This window comes from Bos mutus, chromosome 3 (genome assembly GCF_027580195.1).
Source record: "Bos mutus isolate GX-2022 chromosome 3, NWIPB_WYAK_1.1, whole genome shotgun sequence".
Classification (NCBI taxonomy): Eukaryota; Metazoa; Chordata; class Mammalia; order Artiodactyla; family Bovidae; genus Bos; species Bos mutus.
This window is the reverse complement of record NC_091619.1, coordinates 81625813-81646708: the sequence shown is the minus strand read 5'-3', so window position 1 is coordinate 81646708 and position 20896 is coordinate 81625813. Positions and strand designations below refer to the sequence as shown.

The 20896-nt window shown below is 38.0% G+C and overlaps 1 protein-coding gene across 4 annotated transcripts in view; it reads left to right on the top strand.

Annotated features, from left to right (window-relative positions):
- PATJ (PATJ crumbs cell polarity complex component) overlaps window positions 1-20896 on the top strand; it is a 387741-nt gene that overhangs the window by 130161 nt on the left and 236684 nt on the right. For all 4 annotated transcript variants that reach the window (XM_070367927.1, XM_070367930.1, XM_070367929.1 and 1 more), the window contains exons 22-25: window positions 3526-3700; window positions 13293-13364; window positions 14814-14991; window positions 20166-20276. In XM_070367927.1, coding sequence (XP_070224028.1) covers window positions 3526-3700; window positions 13293-13364; window positions 14814-14991; window positions 20166-20276 — 536 coding nt within the window. The remainder of the gene's footprint in view (window positions 1-3525; window positions 3701-13292; window positions 13365-14813; window positions 14992-20165; window positions 20277-20896) is intronic.

Below are 20896 nucleotides of genomic sequence, written 5' to 3'. Positions count from 1 at the left end.
AACTTAGCAGCAGCAAGTCCTAAATTAATATGCTGTGCTACTTCTGAAGGCCTTGGGAAGAATCTGTTCTTTTCCCTGTCCAGCTTCAGGTGACTCCAGCATCTTTTGGCTTGTGACTGTTTCATTCTAATCTCTGCCTCTGTCCTCATGTGGTCCTCTCCTCTTCTCCATGTCTTCTCTTCTTTTGTCTCTTATAAGGACACCTGTTGTTGGATTTAAGGCCTGCTTGGATTGTCTCATCTCAAGATGCTTAATTTAGTTACATTTGCAAAGCCCTTTTCTCCATGTAAGGCTTCATTTATAGGTTCTATGGCAGATATAGATATCCAGGTGAACCATCAATCAAACTACTGTACTGCCTTAATCTAATATTTAGCAAGGCACTTGGATTCTATTTTTGGAGATTATAGCTTTAGGTATTTAGCTACATTTGTATACCTTAGGCCTGTCCTCACTAGGAAAGTGTTCATAACCACATGTGTTTTGGAAAAATTTTCAACTATCAGTGAATTTATTTTTGAGCATTCATAGCAAAAAAATTTTTGAGAGCTTCCGGAATGCTGTGCCAGGTGCAAATACTTGGATTAATGCTAACCATAGGTGAACTGAGAAATTATTGATACAGAGTCAGTACAGTTTCATTCCCAGGTCCCTCAGTACTAAGCCGTTAATCTGCTATGTCACCAGGCAAACCACCCCCTTCTCCAAGCTTCTCCATTTCCGCAGCTGTAAAATGGTGCAATTGGGCTAAGTGTTCTATAAGGCCTTTTTCAAATCTGTAGCCCTTTAACTACAGAGATTTTAAGAGTTACTTATGAGCAATTAAATTAAAAGTTATTTTTGAAAACCTGTATGTAAAGGGCTATTCTTCACCCTGTACTTAATCTAAAATTGTTGTTGTTCAGTCATTAAGTCATGTCCGACTCTTTGGGACCCCATGGACTGCAGGACGCCAGGCTTCCCTGTCCTTCACCGTCTCCCAGAGTTTGCTCACATTCATGTGTGTTGATGCCATCCAACCATCCCATACTCTGTCACCCCCTTCTCTTCCTGCCCTCAGTCTTTCCCAGCATCAGGGTCATTTCCAGTGAGTCAGCTCTAATATCAGGTATCCTCAAAGACAGAAAGTAGTTGTATTTCCCAGTCTGATTGGCCCTACCTAAAATGGGCCTCCAGTGAGCCTGGATGAATTTCTGTCATTGCACCCAGAGTCAGGTACACTTGCGAATTTACATATTGGTCTCTTACAATAAGCTTCTGGAGGGCAAGGCTTATATCTCATTATGTTACCATAGTGGGTGCTCAAGGACTATCTCTTGCACGAGAAGGTGATAGGCTGCTCCTGTGTGGGGATTTAACAGCATGCTGGTTCTAGCATGATTTATCAGTATGCCAGTTCCCTATTTTTTTCTTGTCTGGTTGCTAAGTTGTACAGCAACCCCTTTTCTGCACAGATTCTTCTTGCCTTTATTTTGTTTATCTTTCTCTTCTTGCACCTCACTAAGTATAGACCTTTTTGAAATTACTCCCATTCTTCTGGTAGCATTAACTTCCGTTTATCCAGAGAATTTTTTTTTTTTTTAACTTTCCTGTTTTCCTAACTGTGTTTTCCTGTTGTGGCTGTTACCTAACAACCACATAGGCCCCAAAGGATGTGATTTATTTTATGGGCTCCCAGATACCATGGTGCACCTGACAAGCGGGTCTGTTAAGTCGCCTGTGTCAAGCACGGTGAGAGGGGAGAGATGTGTACCTGAGCACTGCTAAGGAGGAGGAGAGGGCAAAGGGTATGGGCAGCCCTGTGTGGAGCAGGTAGTGAAAGTTTTAAACAAACTGCAGCATCCTATGAAACTCAGTGCTGTAATTTAATAGGCTGCTTTACCAGTGTAGCTGGATGGGAATTAGCTCTGCAAATAGAGTCAGTTCTATGTTTTTTCAACTCTCATTTTGGGCCATATCTGCAGAATCTCCATCCCACCCAGTCCCTCCTTAGGGGAGGAGGTAGACACAGGGAGCTAGAGCAGTAGTGCACGTCTATGGATTTGACTGCATGTGTGAATGTGGGCCCAGGGGATGGGCTGAGGGTGCCTGGTGATGGGGGAGAGGCACCTGAGACTTCCTTTAATACCACCTGAGTGTTACAGTTACTTTCACCCCCTGCTTCAGATTCTCTGCTGTATTTCCTATACTGTATTAATCAGTGTTACCAACTGATCAGATCCTGACTCAAAGTGTCTAGACAAGATAAAAAGCAGAAGTACAAGTGAGTTTACTAGAAAATCTGTTCAATATGAAGAAATGGAAAGTTTAAGTGATGCTTATAGGAGAAGTTTTAGAGGAGTATATCTCCTAGTGATCAATTTTAATTTTCTGATAAGCCAAGTTTCCAAAATACACTATAAATGTATGGATTTAGGGGAGGCATTTGATACACCATTTTTTATATTTGTATAACACAATGAAAAAAGATTGGCTGGGAATTTATAATGGATTAGATGTAATGGATACTGAGGTGTGTCCTAAGAGCGATGAATGGGTTTATGCCAGCCTGCATGCAGCTCTCTAAACATGTACCATAAGACTGTGTGCATAGCCCTGCCCTAGTTATTCCTTTTTTCTGTAATAGGAAAGTGACACAGATGACATGTTAGGTAAATTCACACATTCTAATTGGCAAAATTCCTCAGCCTGTAATTCCCCATCTATAAAATATGATTGCTAGTATCTCTTGTAACTAGTTTAATGTGAGAATTAAATAAGATAACAAATGTAAAAGAATTTTGGAATTTATAAACAAAGCCCCTTCAAAAATGTGTTTTCATTTGATTATTTGTTTTTCTGTGTAGTTTTTTTTTTTTTTAAGTTAGTGAAATGTTACTGTGTCTGTAATTGAGACAGCCTAGATTGATGAAGGAAAATTTATAGTAAGATAAGGAGATGATCTCCATCGTAAAGGAGATTAGTTTCTTTTTTTTAATTGAAAGATTCTTTAAATTCTACAATCCTTTACATTTTAAAAAAGTTTCACATAATCCAATAATGACCCTTTTCCCCTCCAGCTCCCTGTATCGCTCCTCCCTGCTTCCCTCTCCCCACTGGTAACCACTAGTTTGTTCTCTGTATCTGTGAATCTGCATTGCTTTTGTTTTATTTGTTAGTTTGTTGTATTTTTTAGATTCCACATATGAGTAATACCATACAGTATTTGTCTTTCTCTTTCTGACTTATAAGAAAGATTCTTTTGATAAAAGATTCATATTGCTAACATAATATCTTTTCACTAAAGCCATGCTTAACATTGTAACCCTCTTCCACTGAGCAATCCCTATTTCCCTTCCTTGCAGAATTTTTTTACCATAGCACTGCCACCATCTGACATGTTAAATATTTTGCTTATTTAGTTTAGTATAAATAAGTCTTCTACCTGAAAGGGGCCTGCCCGTGTAGATATCCATAACTCTGTTGAATGAATTAAGAATGAATGAATGTATCCTGTGCTCACCAACATCTGGTTTTGCTCTTTAGGCATGATGATTCCAAATGATGTGCAGGGTCCTGGCTTGCTTGTTGAACTTCCTGTTGTGGCTCAGAGAAGGGAGCAAGAAGACTTGCCTCTATATCAACTCTCCAGGACTCAAGCTGTTTCCAAAGTTTCAGCATACGCAGGAATGTTGTCTTCTAGATATACCACTGATGCATGGTATGATATTATTCCTCTGCATTTTTACATTTTTAAAGTAGTTTTCTTTTGGCTTCTATTAAAAACAACAACAGGTCGTGTTTATGGTGGAACATTTGTAAAGTGCAGAAAAATATTTTGAATAAAGCCCACCATATTAAATGATTACTGTGAGAATTTCCCACGCTTAAAATTGTACCATATATATAATTTTGTATTCTCTCAGTTGTGTGCAAATTCAGTTCAGTCGCCCAGTTGTGTCCGACTCTGTGACCCCATGAATCGCAGCACGCCAGGCCTCCCTGTCCATCACCAACTCCCGGAGTTCACTGAGACTCACATCCATCAAGTCAGTGATACCATCCAGCCATCTCATCCTCTGTCGTCCCCTTCTCCTCCTGACCCCAATCCCTCCCAGCATCAGAGTCTTTTCCAATGAGTCAGCTCTTCTCATGAGGTGGCCAAAGTACCGGAGTTTCAGCTTTAGCATCATTCCTTCCAAAGAAATCCCAGGGCTGATCTCCTTCAGAATGGACTGGTTGGATTTCCTTGCAGATAATGGAGGTTAATTAAGAATTTAACAACTCAAGCAAGAAATACACAAGGGCAAATTGAGGAAGGCTTGGACTTAAGAGTTGGAGGGGCTACAGGGATTGTTGGCTGATAACATATGGGAAGTGAGAAGGAAAAGGAGATGACCTGTGTTTCTGAATGGAGCAACTAGATGGCTAGCAGGACCATTAATTCTTTGGCATAAGATTATAGGAGCATGAACAGTTTGAAAGGAAAATGATGAGTTCAGTTTGGGACATGTTGGGGGTTCAAGTATCCATAGAACGATGAAGTGAGATGGAGTTAATTAAATACATGTCTCCAAGGATTAGTGTTGAGGTCTATCCTGATGTGAATACTTGGGGAACAAGATCAAGTGAAGGTGAAACTCCTGGATTTGAATAGTCATCCAGGGGAGGCTCAAGTGATAATAGAACAGGGCCAACATTGGCATCCTGCAGAGCAGCAAGATTAAGGGCATGAATGGAGGAAGAAAACAGTGAAGTGGAGGGAACAAAAGGTAGAAGGAAACTGATGAGCTGGAGGTTGATATAGAAACCAAGGAAAGAGAGCATTTGAACAAAAGCATCATTACAGACTATTGTTACATACTACAGAGAGAGGTCATGGTAGATAAAATGGAAGTTTTCCTGGGACTTGATCACATGGATGCCCTTGGTAAGCTAAGAACAGTTTCATTAGAGTGGAAATCAGAGTAGTGGGTTGAGAATTGAACAGAAGTCAGAAACTGGATAAAGTAAGAGTAGACTAGTGTTTTGAGAAACCTGATCATGAAAAGAGGCAGAAAGAATGCATGTTACCTAGACAACTGGAGGGCATTGTAGGACTGGGGCAAGGGGATGTATATATGTATACACACACACACAGACTGTAAATGTGAAAGATCCAGAACACACACACACACACACACACACACACAGATTGTAAGTGTGAAAGATCCAGAAAAGGAATATGTAGATGCTAGAAAGTGGGTGATTAAATATAGTCCCTGGAGAGGGTGGAGGGAGAGGAGGACATGGCACCTAGAGAGATTAACCTTTCATATCTGGTAGGAGGAAGCTCGTATTCTCCATGGACTCAGTTGCCAAGAGTGAAAGGAAAGCACAAATACAGGTATTGTTAGTTCCTTGAGAACTGGAACCTGAAAAAGTTTTTAGCCTATGGCCTTGGGTTTTTTTGGTTTTTTGTCATTTAGAAGAAAGTTTATTTACTCAAAATGATGGGGTGCTAGTCAAGTGGACCATAGAAGGAGAGGTGTCATAACAGAGCTTAGCTTTTGAAACAAGAGTAGGAGGGCAAAGACCTAGTGGTGAGGAGGAATTAGGGAAATCCTGATTCCCTTTTCCCAGCTTCCCAGGGAGTGAGAGAATGAACATCGCCCTCTCAAGTGTGGTATCTGTGGCTGAGAAGCAGAGCCGCTGACGAGCAGAGGAGGCTGAGAGAACACTGAGGGAGGAAGTTAGGTTGTGGGCGGTTTCTTTACAATTGAAGCAGATTTTGTGGAGTGTGACGGGTAGTTTGGCTGAGTGGGCCTTGGCAGTGGGGTATGGGAACAGAAGCACAGCTGAAAGAAAAACCAGGGCGGTGTAGCACTGTGAGTATAGGATGGCAGAAGCAAATCAAAGAGTTGGAGGGATTGCAAAATATACCAGGGATGAGAAATAGGGTAGGATTAAGTGGCCTTAATGCTGTTATTTACCTATTTATATTTGAATATAGTTCACCTACAGTGCTGTGTTAGTTTCAGGTGTACAGCACAGTGAATCATTATGCATATACATGTATCATGCTAAGTGAGGCGAGTCAGACAGACACAAATATCATATGATAGCACTTACATGTGAAATCTAAAAGAATTATATAAATGATAAAATGATATAAGTGAACTTATTTACAGAACAGAAACAGACTCACAGATCTCGAAATCAAACTAATGGTTACCAAAGGGGAAGTGTGGCGGGGGGGAGTGATACATTGGGAGACTGGGATTAATGTACATGCATACTACTATCTATAGAACACATAACTATGGGGACCTACTGAATAGCACAGGGAACTCCACTGAATGTTCTACAATAACTTACATGGGAAAAGAATCTTAATGCTTTTATTTAAATTTTAGTCCAAGAAAGATTTTGTCTTGTTATATGAAGTGTCTCAGACTTAACGTCACTTCTCTGTTCAGTGATCTGTGACCTTTGCCTAGAGTTTTAGATAGAAACAATAAAAAGTTGTCTGGCCTTCTGCATAGCTTATGTTTGACTGGAAAAGAAAGACTGGTAAGCCCAACTAGTTGGAGAAATTGGTGACTTTTTACTCAACAGACCTGGACCAGTGTGTACAGGGGAGGAGCTGACAGGCCCAGGGTCCTAGTGCAAGGGATCTAACCAGTTCCCAAGGGAAGAGAGTGTTAAACAATCATGAGTTTGTTTCTTGAGGAGAGATGCCTGGCAGTGGAAGTACTGGAAGAGTTAGGAATATGTTTCAACTTTTTTTATGTGGTCAAATTACTTTTCAGAGACATTTCCGTTTTTTAAATTTCTCTTGTGCTGAGTGTTAATAATGGACTCTGGCCAAAGAATTCAGAATTGAAGCTGCTTTTCATGTTATAGAATTGTAAGTGTAAATTGGAAGAGATTTAAACAAATTTCCAAACCCACCCCTCCTTCCTTGTGCAGGAGATGGAGCATTCCATCAGTTGTATCTTACTCAGTTCTCCCAGTTTCAGGGAGAAGAGGTCCACTTTACTCCTAATGTGAGCACTTTGACAAGCTGATTTCTTGTATTGGCACAGGCATTTAAGGGCTTCAGCCTAACCTTTGTCTTGGGAGATCAGTCTTGCATTTGAATGTTTTTTTTTTTGGCTCGCTGTCATAGATCCAGTGTATATATTTCAGCCTCAGCAGGTCCAGAAGTGTTCCTGTAAATCATACTACCCCTTTTAATCTTTCAGGGTATGACCCATGGAGTTAGGTCTGTAGATGAATATTTATTGCTACTCAGAAGACTTCCTGAGTAATGCACAGATTCCTTTCAGAATATTGTTTTTCAGATCTTCAGGGTGTCAGCTAGTGCTAAATGCTACTTAACAGTTTCTTTGCATTAATTTTTGCATAGGACTCAGCAGAGCTATTTTGTTAGTATTCACTGTGCTCTTGCATAAGCTAACTTCTCTTCGCCTCCAGGACTAATATTAAGAGGTCAGATGCACACTGAAAGTGAAGATCTCTAGGAAGGAAGAATGGTGGGTAGACTGAGTGTGGAAACTCTGAAAGGAATCTAAGTGATCTTGTTCTGAGTATTCTTCTTCATAAAGTTCCTTGAGATGATATTTTCAGAATTCACCTGGCTTCAGTCTTTTTCTAATTCAACTCTGTCATCACTTGCTGCCTAAAGACATGAGTGTGCCCATTAGTGGGGGACATGACCTTCTAAAACTAGTAGGAGATGTGCAGTATAGTACTGTGCTGCTGCTGCTGCTAAGTCGCTTCAGTCATGTCTGACTCTGTGTGACCCTATAGACGGCAGCCCACCAGGTTCCTCCGTCCATGAGGATTCTCCAGGCAAGAACCCTGGAGTGGGTAGCCATTCCCTTCTCCAGGGTATTTTCCTGACCCAGGAATCAAATTGAGGTCTCCTGCATTGCAGGAAGATTCTTTACCAGCTGAGCTACCAGGGAAGCCCTGTGTGTATAATAGGATGCAAATGAAAAGAAATACTTTCAGATATTGGATACTTTGTTATGACTAGTAGGAAGTGAAATAGGAGACTGAGTGTCATAGCTGGGGAAAGGATTAAAAGAGTTAATGTTATATTTTAAGTCCCCAACACTGCTTGGCATTTAGTGCCTTTTAAGTAAATGGTGAGTTTCTGATAGGTTTACCTTTGAGTTCCACTGCCAAAAATTATGTGTAGATTAAGAATATTGGTAGAGGACTAAGGGTAAAGGAGAGAATAAATACGTGGACGTGAGAGAGGACTACTCTGGGATGTTTGACTTGGAAGGATAAAAGGGAAGTTTCCAAGGAGTTTATAATGTTGCAGCTGTGGTCCACACTGAAGGTGAAGATGAGTGTGAGAAATTAGGACAAGAGACACACAGGAGTATTACACTAATGCCTTTGGAAATATAATTAGATATTTCATTGCTAATGCAGGCTGTATAGAAGGTCAAAAAAGGGAAAGACCTAAGGAAGTGACTTACCCTTTATGAGTTGAACGTTTGTTTCTTAACAAAAGTCTTAAATGCAATTTTATGAAACAATTTTCTTAATTTTGATAAATGCATAATGGTGGCTCAGATGGTAAAGAAACTGCCTATAATGCAAGAGACTTGGGTTGGATTCCTGGGTCAGGAAGATCCCCTGGAGAAGAGAATGACAACCCACTCCAGTATTCTTGCCTGGAGAATTCCATGGATAGAGGAGCTTGGTGGGCTATAGTCCCTGGGATCGTAGAGTCGGATGCAACTGAGCAACTTTTATAGACACACACACACACACACACACACACACACATACATTCATGTTATCAGCACTCCAATCAAGATATTAAACAGTTCCATCCACCCAGAAAGTTCTCTGCTTCTGACTTCTAATACTGTAAATTATTTTTTCCATTCTAGAACTCATGTAAATCATACAATAGGTACTTTTTTGTTATCTGGCTTTTTTACTGAGTACCATGTCTGTGTCATTTTAAACTTTCATGTATAGTAATGACTAATTCTTTATGTATACTGGTATCAGGTAATAATTTGCTTATAACTTCAAGATCATAGTGTTATATTTGTGTAATTAACCCTACTAGTTTGGAAAACATCAGTGCCTATTCTGCCTGGCTCCAGAAGCTTGTATTCCCTCTAGTGTGCACAGAAAATTGCCATATAGAGTCTATATTTTAAAAGGAAAAAAATCTCGAGATAACTTAGCCACAATTGTATCTCTTCCTGCTTACATCATTTTGGGGTGCTGAGTTTGTTTGACCCTTATATGGCTTAGTATACAGAATTTTTATGTGAAAAAAAGATATATTAAAAAGGAAAGGTCACCTTGGCTATCTGGATTCATCTGATTTTGGTATGACGTAGAAAATGTTAATCTCAAAGACATTGTGTCTTATGATGAAGTTTTACTATTAATATTCACTTGTTCATTAATGGGGCACTTTATCTTTCCTCCCAAATCTGTAAAGAATGATAACTTTGGGCATTTGTTATAAAGGACTGAAATAAAAAGCATTATTTCTATTAGATGGTTAATTCGTTTAGGGAAAAAGTGGTTATAAAACTCTGATTAAATGTAAAAGGCAAAAGTTCAATTATTTTAAGATTTGAGATTCTAACTGATTGAGCTATTGACCACGTTTAATCAAAGTGTAAATTATAAAATTAGAGTTTAGAATTCTCTTGTGAAAGATTCAAGTACATTTGGGCAAATTTGCATCTTAATATGTGCAGTAAAAGTATTTTACTTTCTCCATTAAATTTTAATTTGAGTTAAAAGGTATATGCATTCATCAGTGTAAAGTGACTGCATTATTTTGGATGGTTGCTCATCTCCTGTGACTTACTTTCTAAAACTAATCACACTATGGTTTTGAAAGTTTTATCTCTCTTTAGGTATGAAATAGTGTGTAGAATATGTTCATCAATTTCCTGAAAAATAATAATATACTTTGAAAAAGTCTATCTAATGGAATAATCCTTTTGTTACAGATTTTCTTAAAGAAAACTAAAACTTTCCATATTTTAGATAACATTTTTCTCCCTTCATTTAATATTATATGTGAAAGTCAGCAGTTTAGGATATTTTTTATTTTTTTAAAAAGAAAAGCATATAGCCCATACCAATGTGAAAACTTGACTTTCATTCTATCGTAGGTAATTTTAAATTTAAGAATTTAATTCTTGGCATTGAAACATGTATAATATCATGCATGAACCGAGTCGCCAGTCCAGGTTTGATGCACGATACTGGATGCTTGGGGCTGGTGCACTGGGACGACCCAGAGGGAGGGTATGGGGAGGGAGGAGGGAGGAGGGTTCAGGATGGGGAACACAGGCATACCTGTGGCGGATTCATTTCGAAATTTGGCAAAACTAATACAATATTGTAAAGTTTAAAAATAAAATAAAAAAAAAAGAAATTAGGATTATACTTCATAATTTTATAATTTTGTTTTCCCACTCAGAAAATTGTTATTAACATGTTTCCAAATCAATAAAGATATTGGCCTGGCTATTTTGAATAATTCAAAAAAAAAGAATTTAATTCTTATAATGATATTATGTATGTGCCATAATAAAAATATGTACATTTTTTTCTTAATATATTTCATGAACTGTTTCTTACCCACAAAATGTGTGAATTTTTTCCTTCACCCACCAACCAATTTTCTGATTCTTTGGACAATGTGTCCTACAATTCATTTCAGTTCTGACATTAACTGCAGAGTTAGTACAGCCCCTACAGGTTAAGGGCTCAGTCCCATAAGACTGTCCCAACTTCAGAAGCCAGGCACAGATTCCAGGTTGCGAATTCTACTTCTGACCAACTGACTATGAGTTGGGGGTCCTCATATCACCTTCCTGAGGTTCAATAATTTGCTAGCATGGCTTATAGAACTTAGGGAAGTGCTTCACTATTACTGCTTTGTTGTAAAGGATACGACTCCGGAATAGCCAAATGGAAGAGATGCATAAGTCGAGGAAGGGAGTGTGTGGGATGCGAGAGCATCCAGGCTCTCTTGGGGCACATCACCTTCCCAGCACTTCAATGTGTTCTCCAACCTGCAGGCTCTCTCAACCCTGTTGTTCGGAGGTGGGGAGAGGTTTATGGAGGCTGCATTATGCAGGCATGATTGATTACATCATTGGCCATTGGTGATTGAACTCACTTCTAGCCCCTTTCCAGAGGTGGGGGTGGGGTGGAAAGTTCTAACTCTAAATACATGGTTGTTTTAGAGAAGGAAATGACACCCCACTCCAGTTTTCTTGCCTGGAGAATCCCATGGACAAAAGAGCCTGGCAAGCTACTGTGTATACCTGAATATAAATTCAAGTGAAAAAATTTAAGGGAGATGGATATTGGTTGAGCTTCAGTTAAATGCCAGTAATATTTCATTTAATCCTTGTTGCTGTTATGGGATAATCAAAATATGAAAGTTTATGCTATGATTACCACTATCCAATGAACGTATATGTACATGTGCAAAAAATAATAATATGACATGATAAAATGAAGACTTAAATTGGTGGAATCATGGGTATATCATTCAGTGATTGCATTCAGCTGCTTATAAACTGAACCTCCCTCTTTATTCCCACACGCCTCCCCCCACAGCTGTTAGTGTGGCTTTACTCAACTGGGGCTTGATTTCTTTCATGTAAAGGAGTCCTGAAGAAGTCCTGTCAGGGCCGTGGACACCTTCTTCCTTTCTGCTGTGCTGTCATCAGTGTACTGCTTCAGTCCTCACTGTGTCTTCACGATTTTAAGATGGGTGTTCCATCGCCAATAATCACCCCTGCCTTCTAGGCAAGAAGGGAAAGAGCATAGAGCAAAAGGTTCCTGTAAGCTGATTCTCCCTCCACTTTATGAGTTTTCCTGCAAGTCTCACCCAAGGACTTTGGCTTCCTTGTTGCTGATCAGAGCTCTTGCACACAGCTACCATTAGCTAAGAGGAAGTCCAGAAAATGTAGTTTTTTAAAGCTGAGCATAGTGCCACCTGGAGTAAAGGGGTGTTATATTGGTAAGGAAGATGGGAGAGAGGGCATTAGATAAGTAACCAGCAATTATGTGCCAAGGTGTTTTCCTTGAATTTTATGAATGCTTTTAATCATAAAAAGTAGACTGGCTAAGGGAAGAAGATTGTCTGCAGTGGGTGAGACGTTAGTGATCCTTAATGATCTCAGTTCTTTAACTGATTTTCAGATTGTTTAGATCCTTTCACTTTCTCTTTTCAATCACCCTTAAACCATTGTATCCTAGAAAATTGTAGAGTGACAAGTAGCTGAAGTTTCGTACTTTTGATAGGACTTATTTGAGAATTCAGAGGAAAATGGAGCATTGAAACTCCATGCTGAAAAAAAGATTTGGATACTGTGGAGAGGTTATGTATTACGTCTGAGCATTCTCTGAGCCTCAAGTGGAAAATATAGTAATATGACCTGCTGTGCTTACTTCACAGGGGTTTTTGTGAAAATGAAATGGAAGAAGTAGTACCTACATTTTTATATAGAGTAATATGATTGGCAGTATATGTTATTTATTTGATGGTTCAAAGGCACGTGCCTATTTTGTGGTACAGGTTAGATTGGAGCTTAGAAATCCTGACTCCTTTTCCAGGTCGTAGATGATAGTGCCTTTACCCTATTAGCATTACTTTTATAACTATTCTATAATTCATCATCCCGCTAGGCAGTTCCATATTAACATAATTTGATGGGTGGAAGTGTGATGGTGGTAGGTGAGAGGATTGTATTGTTTAACAAATCTTTCTGTAAACTGAAAAATACACAAACTGTAAACTGTGGAAATACACAACATATGCACAGAATACAAATGACGGGGACATTATTTAGGTTAGAGAGACAAAAAAATCTAGAGAGCAATCATGTTTCCTGACTATTTAGTCATTTCAGTTGTTTGTGTCAGGTTAGACTAGATTGTTAGCTCGTCAGTCACACCAAGTTTTAAGAAATATATTTTATAATATTTAAGTGTTGATAGAAAAACAAATGTAAAATCATACAAATTCGAACAAAGATTTTTAGAAAGTAGCATCTATAGTGTCACCAATGAAAGTGTTTATAATCAGTGATTTTCTGGTTCTGGGTGGATATTTATTAATTGGAACATTTAAGCAATATATCTTCGTATGGATAGTTAACTATTGATGTAAATATTTTTAAAGCTTAGAAATTAAGAACTTTTAAACTGAATATAGATTGTATAATATAAAACTTTTTAAGACCCTTTAATAATGAGTGTGTTATAAGTTACATGTGTGTATGTTTTTTTTTTTTTTTCTTTCTCTTCAGTGAATTACCTGAGAGAGAAGAAGGTGAAGGAGAAGAAACTCCAAACTTCAGTCACTGGGGACCACCAAGAATGTAGGTTGATAACATGATTGGCTTTCTCAATAGGACAGTGCAATTGGTTGCTCTTTTCTTCAGTTTAATAGTGTCAGTCGTTCTCTAATGATTGCCATAGTGCACGTGGACATTGGCCTCAACTGTAGTTGTGCTTTGTCTTACCTAGAGGGTTTTAGCCAGGCGAAATGACTATAACCAATATTAGGAAAACCATTGTCATACTTTTTCAGAGAAAGGAGCTTACAGATGTCCATCTATGAGGGACTCAGTGTACTTTCTCACTGTACCACTAAGCAAGGCAGCTAGGGCTGTCTTGAAGGCAGTAAAGCTCTTTTTTTCTTTTAAACAAACCAGAGCAATAGTTGAGGCTTCTGTGACATAGCCCCCTCCTCCTCTTATGTTAATCCAAGTTTGTGTCTTATTTGCACTAACAGAGTGTGCTGGGCCCATCCTCCTGTGGATACTCTCATTGTTTTATGTAGTAACCAGGGCTGCACTTTATTAAGATTATAAAAGTCTTCCATTAGCTGCCCTTTCTATCTTTACTCATTGTTAATTCTACCATGTCACTCACATTGGCTTTTTTTGCACTTTTGAGTTTTGTCTTAAAAACTCTTAACTGTTTTCTGAGCTACTTTTTGGAGTTAATTATTGGCCATGTCTGTGCAGTTTGAACAAAATCCACAGTATTTTGAGGGACAAGTTTTATTCCATACTTTATGGAAATGATGTGGAGGTAGGAAGAAAAGAAAACCTTTCCAGCCTCTGGAGCAATAAAATCTGTCCTCCGCTTAAAGAACCACAGGCTAGCCTGGCTGACTAGGAATAGCAGTATGGGCAGTGAGTGTGTCAGTGACAAATTTATTTTATTGTGAAAGAAAGAAAAAAAGTGAAGTCGCTCAGTCGTGTCCAACTCTTTGTGACCCCATGGACTGTAGCCTACCATGCTCCTCCCTCCATGCGATTTTCCAGGCAAGAGTTCTGGAGCGGGTTGCCATTTCCTTCTCCAGTTCTGAAGGTCTGTGCTTTTTTGCCAAAATGATACATGTGACTTTCTTGATTTTTTTCACTCATTTGTTATTTCTTCAATTCGTTCTTTGCTAATGTTACATATGATGCAGATGAAAAGGACTCATCAGAAAATATATGGTGGTGGGAGATAGGGTTATTAAGATCTAGCTAAATTTCTCAATATTAAGAGTTGTATTTGTTGTCTTAGAAATCATCTTCAGAATTTAAACTGTTACATATACCATAAAAGTGATTCATAAGAATCTAATAGAATTTAATCCCATTCTATAGAAGTGATAGATTCTTACAATTTAGGAACTAGGTATAACTTCTATAACATTTGTGAAAATGTATTTATATAAAATGAGCCACAAGGATATACACGTTGAACACAATGACGATACAACAAATTACCTTGTTCATGGGTGAATTCTGTTTTCTTGTTTGTTTTTACAGCGTTGAGATTTTTAGAGAACCAGATGTATCTCTTGGTATTAGTATTGTTGGTGGACAAACTGTCATAAAACGTTTAAAGAATGGAGAGGAGCTTAAAGGTATATTTATTAAACAAGTTTTGGAAGACAGTCCGGCAGGAAAAACAAATGCTCTTAAAACTGGGGATAAAATACTTGAGGTAAATAATGTTAAATTTTTGTTTTTGTTTGAAATGTACTGTGAAACAGTAAATATGTGTGTATCGTTGGTATATTTTATTCAGATGCCTTCATTTGTAGGTTTACACAATTTTGTGAGATTCTAAAGTTGAACTGTAGTAGTAGTGTTAGTCGCTCAGTCATGTCCGATTCTTTGCCACCCCATGGACTGTAACCCATCAGGCTCCTCTGTCCATGGAATTCTCCAGGCAAGAATACTGGAGTGGGTTGCCATTCCTTTCTCCGGGATCTTCCTGACCCAGGAATTGAACCCAGGTGTCCTGCATTGCAGGTGGATTCTTTACCATCTAAGCCACTAGCAAAGCCCTTAAAATGATAAAACAAAAAGCATCAAATTTCACAAGTTGACAGAATGAGGTGGAAGGTGGGCCTCACACTTCTCCCACAGTCTTTAACAAACTTTGAATTGTATATGGCAGTGGGGTAGCTCGGCTGTCCTCCCAGAGTTGACCTTGAAAGTGGAAGACTCCAAGGTTGTTGGAATCCATCCTTTACACATGGCAGGCTTTGCAGAGTGGAGTTTTAAGGATACATCACAGGCACTGAGAGGTCTAGATCTGATACATTTCTTTGCATTGGGTTTATTGGATGACACCATACTGAATATCTTTAACCCCAGAATCTGCTTGTCCTCGACTCATGGTTTATGGTACTAAACATCAGCTGTGGTGTTTTATCTCTGACAGAGTGAAAAGTGCTCTGGAGATCATGGAGTGAAGTCTAGATTGTCCTGTTTGTTTTCTATTCTTGGACAAATTATGAAATATATTTTATTTTCAGTTTCCAAACAAAACAGAAATGAGATTTTAAAACTCATATAATCATTGTGAGGATTAAAGAATTGCATAAAATTGTTCCATGTGTACAAATTTGAGGTTATATTTATGTTTGTGAAGTTGTAAAAAAAAAACTTCAAACCCACTGGAGATAAAGAAATGAAGAAAATGACCACAAATCCCTTCTCTTATGGTGTTTACATGATAGTGGGGGAGATAGACAATACACAGAATAAGTAATATATAGAAAGTTAGATTGTTATAAGTAGCTATGGAGAAAAATAATGGGGAGGAGAATAAGGAATGACAAGTGGTGATGGCAGCAGTTGCAACCAATAGATTTGTTATGGAAGATGATATTGGGATAAATACAGGAAATGACCAAGTGAACAATGTGGACACAGAGGGGAAGATGCCTCCAGACAGAGTGAACTGAGTGCAAAGGCTCTGAGGTGGGAGCTTGCCTGGATGCATTCAAGGAACAGAAGGAGGTCTAGCACTGCTACTGTAGGTGGAGTGAACAAGAGAGAAGCTGAAAGAGAAGAGGTAGTGGGAAGCCACATCATGGAGAGCTCAGAAGGTTGTCCACTCTGAATGCGTGAGAATCCATTGGAGAATTATGAACACATACATATTTTTAAAAAGGGTTATTCTGGCTTCTGGGGCAGGTGTGGTTTCTTTTATTTGGCATTTGTGTGGTACATTTTTTGTTTTTCATTTTCATACTTATTTGCGATTTTGTTTTAGTTGTATTTTTTAAACAACATATAACTGGATTTTGCTTTTTTAAAATCTAAATTGATAATATTCATCTAATAAATCATTTATTTTTAATTACTGATACATATGCACTTAGAACAAAATACAGAAGATGATGTTTAAAAATTAGCTTTTTTCCTTTATATAGTGAAATAGTTATAAATTCATAGGAAATTGCAAAGAAATGTATAAGGAAGTCCTATGTACTCGCTTCACGTAGCCTCACTCGATGTTAACATCTTACATGATTACAGTAAAAGCAAAAGCAAAATGCTAATATTGGCACAATTCACAGACCTTAGTCAGACTTCACCAGGTATATACACGACCACATGTATGTGTGTTTTTATAGCTCTGCACAATTTTATCACATGCGTAACGTTGCATAACCCCCACAGCAGTCAAGAAACTCAGCTGAGTCATCACCACAAGACTCCTTGTCTGGCCCCTCAATAGCCACTCCTCTCTTCTTCCCTCCTCTCGCATCGCTAGCCTCTGCCCACCACTATTCTGGTTTTCCGTATTTATAAGTGTGTTATTTTACAGTTGTCACATAAATGGAATTGTGCATTCTGTTTCTTTTTGAGATTCTTTCTTTACTCAGTGCAATTTCTTTGAAGTTCTTTCAATTTGTCAGTAGTTCATCCCTTTTTATGAATGAGTGGTATTCCATGGTATGGAGGTACCACAGTTTAACCATTCACCCACAGAAAGATGTTTGGGTGGTTTCCAGTTCTTGGCCATTCTGAATAAGCCCTATAAACATTGGTATATAAGTTCCTGAGTGAAAATAAGTGTCCATTTCTTTGGGATATATGCCCAAGAGTGTAATTGCTGGGTTGTATGTTAAGTTCCTTTCTTAGTGTTAAGAAACTGTCAAATTATTTTCCAGAATAGCTGTACCATTTTGTATACAAGCAGCTATGAGTGATCCAATTTCTCTGCATCCTCACCAGCATTTGGGATTGTCACTATTTTTCATTTTAGCCATTCTGGATAGGTACAGAATGATATCATTGTTGTTTTAATTTGAAGTTTCCCTAACTTTTCATGTGCTTAATTGCCATCTGATACCCTTTTTGGTGTGAGGTTTGTTCAAGTCTTTTGTCTTTTTTCTAATTGAATTGTTCATTTTTTCTTACCTTTTTGAATTTTTTCTCATCTTTCTCTGCTGTCAGTGAATAAAAAGTATTCTCTCATCTAATCCATCATCACTTTTACACATACTAATAAAAACCCATTGTTTTATCTCAGATTTAATAATTTATATTTCTTCAGATTCACAACAGACCTGAAATGTTAAACTCTAATATATATTCTGTGAAGCATAATCAGTCATTTGTTTACTTTTTTCTATGAAAAGCATTAGTTGCTTTGCTAGTGAAGTTTAATACTCATTTCTGTCTTGAGACAATCGCACAAAAGGTTTAGGTCCGTATAAAGAGCTTTTTAAACTAGAAAGTTTAAATTTAACTTAATTTTAGATTAAATTAAATGGGTCTTCATCTATGTACATGGACATTTTTTAGGTTATAATTTTAAAGTTGGGAAAGACTAAGATTATTTTTCTGTTGTAATATGACAGAATTCTAACTTTTTTCTCACTTCTCAGCTTTAGTGATTCCCATTTAACACTGTATAATCTCTGTCAGGGGAAAAAAGCTGATTATTATTGAAGAGGATGTGGTTCTCATATAGCCTCTACTTTTCTTACTGTTGAATGTTTCAGGGATCAGGTTTTTTTGAAAGAAGCTTCATCAAACTAGTGACAGCTTTTAATCGTCACTGCAAATTTTTTCTATTTTTTTTTCATTTACTATTATTCATATCCTTCCTCAACTCAGATGGGAAAAGAGCTTTTCACAGCATTAAAATCTTCATGGATGCCTATTAGAATAAAAAGCCAGAGTTCTTGCCATGGCCTTCTGGATTTTACATGATGTGGCTTCAGCTGCCTCCCTGACATCACCTCTTTCTGCTCTCTCCTCTTGCTGTGTTCTTTAGACTCACCTCCATTTACATCTCTCTGACACACAGGGCTCCCATCTCCTGCCTCCATGCTGTCGCTTCTCTGTCCCTCCGCCTCTGGCATGCTCGCTTTCCTCCTCACTCTGCTCAGATGCAGTGACTTATCCTCCTATCACTCCGGTGCATGTGTTTCCAACTCCTTTGATCTTCTTTCCTTTCATTGAGCTTTTCTGGGACAACCACATCCTAGTTAAGTGCAACTGTTTGCTTATTTTGTGATCTCTTTCTTGATTTGAACCAACAAAGTTATACCAACAAACAAGAAATTGTGACACTCTGAAGCCTTTGGAATGAAAAGTTGTAAAATAGCAAAAAAAAAAAAAAAAAAAAAAAAACCAACCAACAAAAAACCCCATGCATACTGTCTGGTCTCATTTTAAATTCATGACTGTTCCCTCAGATGGGTCCTTAACTCTGTCCTGCTGTCCTGCATTTAACAAGGTGTTGCATTCTTCTAAGTAGTCCTTCAGACCTCCTGTGCTTCCTTCCTTAGTCTTAATCTCAGTTGATGGTCCTTATTTCTTATTTCATTGAGAAAGGAGGAGGAGTCAAAAGGGACCTTCCTCTTGCTCCTTCTACATCCTTTTTTTCTACCTGTGCTTGTTGCAACAAATGAACTATTTGTGTTTCTTCTATCTAGAGTCTCTCTCTAACTTGTGCAGTAGAAGTCATTCCATCTTCAGTCTCCAAGGGTTTGCTTCTGCAGTCATCACTCTTCTCTACCTTCATTTTTCCTCTCCTCTGTATCATCATTATTGTAGTATATCCCATCTTAAAAAAACAAAAACCAACCTTGATTCCACTGCACCTACATTCCTATTTCTTTGATCCCCTTGTAGCAAAACAATATTCACAAATTGCCGTTATCCTCTGACTGGAAACCACCTCAACTTTTACCAAGGCTTCCTTACATTATGAGTTTGAAGAATTCATTCCTTTAAATAAATGCACTTGATAAATAGAATGCTCTTTGAGACTATGGGCATGTTCACAAGTTATACTTTCTCAGATTTGTATAATGAGATGTGTACACTTTACCCAAATTTGTTGAAGGCAGAACTCTTTTAGTAAAAGAACCCATGGGTGTTTTCATACTTCTTTTTTGAACATAATTTGAGAAATGTTCAACTACTCAATTTGATAATGGGCAGTTTGCTTAAAATACCTTTTTTCTTAGTTTAATTGAGAGAAGATGAGTCCAAAGAGATCCCCAGCCCCTACCCCCCTTCAGAATTATGTCCTCTTGTAGTGGCAGAGGTGACATTATAAGCTCAGAAGCTTCTGTTACTGATTAGGCTACCTACTTTTGCATAATTATTTTTAACCTCAGCCATTGTTATTAAGATATTTTTCTTATTTACTTTTCTTGAAGGTAAGATGTTAATTTTCTTAAACATGGTCTCCTAAAACAGCAAACCTTTTTATGTGCCAGTCTTATTTTTTTCTAGCTGTCGTCTAATTCATTCAACTCTGGCTGTTCTCATAACTAGATAATATGCATGAACTTGAATTAACTTATCCACAAGATCTGCTGCCTTGCTAACTGAAATAAATTACTTCTGTGTTTTTAGGTGTCTGGAGTAGATTTGCAGAATGCTTCACACAGAGAAGCAGTCGAGGCCATTAAGAATGCAGGAAACCCTGTGGTGTTCGTCGTTCAGAGCTTGTCATCCACTCCAAGAGTAAGCTTTAGTTTACATATTCAACAAGTTTACAAATAGTCTATAGATCTGTGGATCAAGCTTTTGCCTCCAAGTGTTAATATTTTCCAACATATTTTTTTACTGTTATTCTACTATTGCTTAAAGGAAGTTAGCTTTGTAAAAATTTAATTATTAGCTTCAGTTTTCCCTTTTTTCTCTGATTTCAATCTCCTGGTCAAATTTGAGTTATTCCAGTGTACAATGGAGTCCAACAGACCTATTTTCGATTCTTTGATTCCCTATTTACCAGGTTTGCTATTTTGGAGGCAAGTTACTTAACCTTTCTGAACTAGTTACTTTGTCTATAAAACGCTTCCAACACAGAGCAGGTCAGTTATAAAAACATCCTAGAGGGACTATCAAATGGCCTGTGTATCTATTATAGCACGTAAAAATTCAAATGTGTTGCACTGTATGTTCTGTTGGAGATTCTGAATTTACAAAGAACAGTATTTCATCATAGAGTTTTTTCCTGTAATAAACTACTCATTTGGTATGGAATTAGAACTCTGATACACAGATGTCAGTGACAGGATGTGTATTTTATATTGCAATATGAGGCAGAAATGTCACCAGTAAGCCCTGTAACCGAAAGCTAT